Raw genomic sequence first — 6,000 nt, forward strand, 5'->3', positions numbered from 1 at the left:
TAGTGACCGTATACGACAGAGTAGAACTACCCCATAGGGTTTCCAAGGAGCACCTGGTGGATTCGAACTGCTGACCTTTTGGTTAGCAGCCGAGCTTTTAACCACTGTGCCACCAGGGTTTCTGTGTTAATGTATAGTGCATAAAAAAATTTAGCCAAATTTTAAAAATGCCTAAATACAACTCCATTTCTAGATTTTTTAAAAAACAAAGAGGGATAATTTTTTTAAAGCATATTTATTTTCCCAAGTTGGCCTCAAGGACAAAAGGTTGCAAACTGCTGATAAGGGCACCACTGATGGCCACTTGTGGTAGCTGTTTTGTGATTCCAGGAGACCCTCGGAAGAAAAAGAGTTGAAGGGAAAAAAGAAAGGAGCTGCCATATTCCTCTCTACCTAGTTCATTCCTTCCTAGGAGCGAGCCCTAGTAGTGCAATGGTTAAGCACTTGGTTGCTCAAACCTACCAGCCTCCCTGTGGGAGAGAAGAAGTGGCACCTGCTCCCATAAAGATAACAGCCTAGGTTCTAAGATGTCTTCTCTTCCAGAGCAAAGGAGAGTTAAGAAAACCAAAGGTGCAAGGGAACAATTAGTCCAAAGGACTAATGGACCATATGAACCGCAACCTACGCAACCTCAAGACCAGAAGAGCTAGGTGGTGCCCGGCTACCACTACCTACTGTTCTGACTGGATCACAGTGGAGGGTCCTGGACAGAATTGGAGTAAAATTGTAGATTCACAAAAAAGTGGTCTGACAAAGACTGGAGGAACCCCTGAGACTATGGCCGTAAGTCACCCTTCTGAACTGGAACTGAGGTCATTCCCAGAGACCACCCTTAAGCCAAACTGTGGACAGGCCCATAAAATAAACAATAATACCTGAGAGGAACGTGTTCCTTAGAACACTCAATTATAGGAGATCAAAAGGGCAACTTTTGCCCAAAAGCAAAGATGAGAAGGCAGGAAGGAGTAGAAAATTAGGGTAAAAGGCAACAGGGAATCTAGGATGGAAATCAGAAGAGAGTCGATACATTGTGGGGAATGAAACCAATGTCATGGAACACTTTATGTACAAACTATTGAACGGCAAACTAATTTGCTCTGTAAATTGTCACCTAAAGCACAATTAAAAAAAAAAAAAAGATTACAGCCTAGGAAACCCTACCGGGCAGTTCTACTCTGTCTTATAGGGTCACTATGAGTCAGAATCAACTCCATGATACACAACAACAACAGTCCCTTCCTAAAACTAGAGCAATGCCTAAGCTAAGAGGTTTGTGTAGTTCTTTTCCAAGGATTGTATTTAACAACTTTTTCCACATTGAAATTTCCTGCCCGCTGACAAGTGACACTGTTGGGTAAATAGATTTTCTGCTCTCTGCGGTAAAGAAGGGCTTCCAAGGCACGGAGTGCTCACCTTTAGCAGAGCCTGCAGCCATGGGGAGTGGAGGAGATTGTACAAGAGGCACACTCCATTCACATCTCGGCTATAGAACAGGTCCAGCTCCTGTAGCAACAGCCTCAGGATTTGGGAGAGACCTGGAAGAGGGAGAGGGCAGCAAGGGAGTGGTGGGTTTGGCGAGGTGGAAAGGAGGGCAGGTGGAAAGGAGGGCAGGCGTAAGTGTGAAAGGCAACTCAGCTGGGGCACACCGTGTTGTCTCAGGGAGTGGAAATAACCCTGGATGTAGTGCCACAGGATCTGGTTTCATTCAAACCTTGTCCCATCACTTACTGTGTGAGCTTGAGAGGGTCATCTAACTAACTGAAACCCAGTTTCCTTGTGGCAAAATGAGACTATCCTAGCTTACTTATTGTGTTGTTGCTCATGTTAGATGAAATAGCAGACAATATATAGAAGTCGCATATTATAAGAGCAATATAATGATTGTTTCCCCCTGCACCATCTTTGGTATATTCCAAAATTATCTAATTCTTTCCTGGATACTCCTTCTCTAACTCAGACGTACAGACATTTGTCTTTACCCTTTCTCAAAAAAGTTATTTCAAGTGTTATTGAAAAATTCTAGCTCCCAATAGGTTTTTAATACAAATCTCAGAATTCCACTGAATTATGGGACTAAACAAATTTTAGTCTGTTTCTTAACAAATATTTTCATGGAAATTCTATTTGTTGCAGTGAAATTTTTAATGTGAACAGGTTATGAAGTGTTCTAAGTTTTCCATAAAACAAAACATAGAGGGATGACAAAAAAAAAAAAAAAAAAAGCTTTTGAAGCCACCATGGCAATTTCTTTCCTTCCTGCCTTGAAAATTGCTGGCAGATTGATCATTAATGGATGTAGCTGTTGTTGTTGTTAGGTGCCCTTGAGTCGGTTCCGACTCATAGCGACCCTATGAACTACAGAATGAAACACTGCCTGGTCCTGAGCCATGCTTATAATTGTTGTTATGCTTGAGCTCATTGTTGCAGCCACTGTGCCAATCCACCTCATTGAGGGTCTTTCTCTTTTCTGCTGACCCTGTACTCTGCCAAGCATGATGTCTTTCTCCAGGGACTGATCCTTCCTGACATGTCCAAAGTATGTAAGACGCAGTCTCGCCATCCTTGCTTCTAAGGAGCATTCTGGCTGTACTTCTGAGACAGATTTGTTCGTTCTTTTGGCAGTCCATGGTATATACAATATTCTTCGCCAACACCACAATTCAAAGCCGTCAATTCTTCTTCGGTCTTCCTTTTCCATTGTCCAGCTTGCACATGCATATGATGCAACTGAAAATACCATGGCTTGGGTGGGGCACACCTTAGTCTTCAGGGTGACATCTTCGCTCTTCAACACTTCGAAGAGGTCCTTTGCAGCAGATTTACCCAATGTAATGCGTCTTTTGATTTCTTGACTGCTGCTTCCATGGCTGTTGATTGTGGATCCAAGTAAAACAAAATCCTTGACAACTTCAATCTTTTCTCCGTTTATGAGGATGTTGCTCATTGGTCCACTTGTGAGGATTTTTGTTTTCTTTATGTTGAGGTGCCATCCATACTGAAGGCTGTGGCCTTTGATCTTCATTAGTAAGTGCTTCAAGTCCTCTTCACTTTCAGCAAGCAAGGTTGTGTCATCTGCATAACGCAGGTTGTTAATAAGTCTTCCTTCAATCCTGATGCCCCGTTCTTCTTCCTGTAGTCCAGCTTCTCGGATTATTTGCTCAGCATACCAATTGAATAGGTATGGTGAAAGAATACAACCCTGATGCACACCTTTCCTGACTTTAAACCAATCAGTATCCCCTTGTTCTGTCTGAACAACTGCCTCTTGGTCTAAGTACAGGTTCTTCATGAGCACAATTAAGTGTTCTGGAATTCCCATTCTTCTCAGTGTTATCCATAGTTTGTTATGATCCACACAGTCTAATGTCTTTGCATAGTCAATAAAACACAGGTAAACATCCTTCTGGTAGTCTCTGTTTTCAGCCAGGATCCATCTGACATCAGCAATGATATCCCTGTTCCACATCCTCTTCGGAAACCGGCCTGAATATCTGGCAGTTCCCTGTCGATATACTGCTGCAGCCGCTTTTTAATGATCTTCAGCAAAATTTTGCTTCCGTGTTTGATATTAATGATATTGTTCTATGGTTTCCACATTCGGTTGGATCACCTTTCTTGGGAATAGGCATAAATATGGATCTCTTCCAGTCAGTTGGCCAGGAAGCTGTCTTCCATATTTCTTGGCATAGACGACTGAGTACCTCCAGTGCTGCATCTGTTTGTTGAAACATCTCAATTGATTTTCCATCAATTCCTGGAGCCTTGTTTTTCTCCAAAAAAAAAAAAAAGCCCTAGTGGCCTAGTGGTTAAGTGCTACAGCTGCTAACCAAAAGGTCGGCAGTTCGAATCTGCCAGGCACACCTTGGAAACTCTATGGGGCAGCCCTACTCTGTCCTATAGGGCCGCTGTGAGTTGGGGTTGACTTGACAGCAGTGGGTTTGGTTTTTTTTTTTTTTGGTTGTTTTTCGCCAATGCCTTCAGAGCAGCTTGGACTTCTTTCAGTAGCATCGGTTACTGATCATATGCCACCTTTTGAAATGGTTGAACATCGACTAATTCTTTTTGGTATAATGACTCTGTGTATTCCTTCCATCTTCTTTTGATGCTTCCTGCGTCGTTTAATATTTTCCCCATAGAATCCTTCACTACTGCAACTCGAGGCTTGAATTTTTTCTTCAGTTCTTTCAGCTTGAGAAACACTGAGAGTGTTCTTCCCCTTTGGTTTTCCATCTCCAGCTCTTTGCACACGTCATTATAATACTTTACTTTGTCTTCTCAAGCTGCCTTTTGAAATCTTCTGTTCAGTTCTTTTACTTCATCAATTCTTCCTTTGACTTTAGCTGCTCGATGTTCGAGTGCAAGTTTCAGAGTCTCCTCTGACATCCATCTTGGTCTTTTCTTTCTTTCCTGTCTTTTCAATGACCTCTTGCTTTCTTCATGGATGATGTCCTTCTACAATTCGTCTGGTCTTTGGTCACTAGCGTCCAGTGTGTGAAATCTATTCTTCAGGTGGTCTCTAAATTCAGGTGGAATGTACTCAAGGTCATATTTTGGCTCTCATGGACTTGCTCTGATTTTCTTCAGTTTCAGCTTGAACTTGCATATGAGCAATTATGGTCTGTTCCACAGTCGACCCCCGGCCTTGTTGTGACGGATGATATCAAGATTTTCTATCATCTCTTTCCACAGATGTAGTCTATTTGATTTCTGTGTGTTCCATCTGGCGAAGTCCATGTGTATAGTCACCGTTTATGTTGGTGAAAGAAGGTATTTGCAATGAAGAAGTTGTTGGTCTTGCAAAATTCCATCATTCGATCTCTGGCATTGTTTCTATCACCAAGGCCATATTTTCCAACTACTGATCCTTCTTGTTTGTTTTCAACTTTCACGTTCCCATTGCCAGTAATTATGAATGCATCTTGATTGCATGTTCCATCAATTTCAGACTGCAGCAGCTGATAAAAATCTATTCATCTTCAGCCCTAGTGGTTGGTGCGTAAATTTGAAAATAGTCATATTAACTGGTTCCTTCTAGGCGTAAGGATATTATCCTATCTATCACTGACAGCATTGTACTTCAGGATAGATCTTGAAACGTTCTTTTTGACAATGAATGCAACACCATTCCTCTTCAAGTTGTCATTCCCGGCATAGTAGATTATATGATTGTCCGATTCAAAACGGCCAATACCAGTCCATTTTAGCTCACTAATGCCTAGGATATCGATGTTTATGTGTTCCATTTCATTTTTGATGATTTCCAATTTTCCTAGATTCATACTTTGTACATTCCAGGTTCCGATTATTAATGGATGTTTGCAGCTGTTTCTTCTTATTTTAAATCATGCCACATCAGCAAATGAAGGTCCCAAAAGCTTTACTCCATCCACGTCATTAAGGTCGACTCTACTTTGAGGAGGCAGCTCTTCCCCAGTCATCTTTTGAGTGTCTTCCAACCTGGGGGGCTCATCTTCCAGCACTGTATCAGACAATGTTCCACTGCTATTCATAAGGTTTTCACTGGCTAATGCTTTTCAGAAGTCGACTGCTGGGTCCTTCTTCCTAGTTTGTCTTAGTCTGGGAAGCTCAGCTCAAACCTGTCCTCCATGAGTGACTTTGCTGGTATGTGAATACGGGTGGCATAGCTTCAAGCTTCACAGCAACACGCAAGCCCTCACAGTAGGACAAACTGACAGACATGTGGGGGATGGATGTAGTGGTGCACTCAAAACTGCCCCACAGGTTCCTTGTAAGAATCACAGTAAATCTGCTAGAATTTCTGTCCATTCATTTGATCACAAATTGAGACTGGTACTATAAGGATTTTGAGTCTAGAAAAGGAACCCTAGCTAGACATACCGTTCTTCGAGTTGGTTGCTGTGGTAACCTTCATGTCCTTCTTTGGAGGGTCTGTTCCTTTGTCTGACTGTATCATCTTCCCTGCTCGGGCTTCCAAAAGGAATTCAGAACTGGAAAGCAGATCAATAAACAGCACATAGC

The 6,000-nt window shown here is 42.2% G+C and overlaps 1 protein-coding gene across 1 annotated transcript in view; it reads right to left on the reverse strand.

Moving 5' to 3' along the window:
• Nucleotides 1-6,000, reverse strand: part of MPP4 (MAGUK p55 scaffold protein 4) — a 43,444-nt gene extending 37,444 nt beyond the window's left edge. The window contains exons 1-2 of the mRNA XM_049888835.1: nucleotides 5,860-6,000; nucleotides 1,414-1,535 (exon numbers count right to left, since the gene is read on the reverse strand). Of these exons, the coding sequence (XP_049744792.1) occupies nucleotides 1,414-1,535; nucleotides 5,860-5,935 (198 nt within the window). The 5' untranslated portion in view covers nucleotides 5,936-6,000. The remainder of the gene's footprint in view (nucleotides 1-1,413; nucleotides 1,536-5,859) is intronic.

Source organism: Elephas maximus, chromosome 6 (assembly GCF_024166365.1).
Source record: "Elephas maximus indicus isolate mEleMax1 chromosome 6, mEleMax1 primary haplotype, whole genome shotgun sequence".
In the NCBI taxonomy this organism is placed as follows: domain Eukaryota; kingdom Metazoa; phylum Chordata; class Mammalia; order Proboscidea; family Elephantidae; genus Elephas; species Elephas maximus.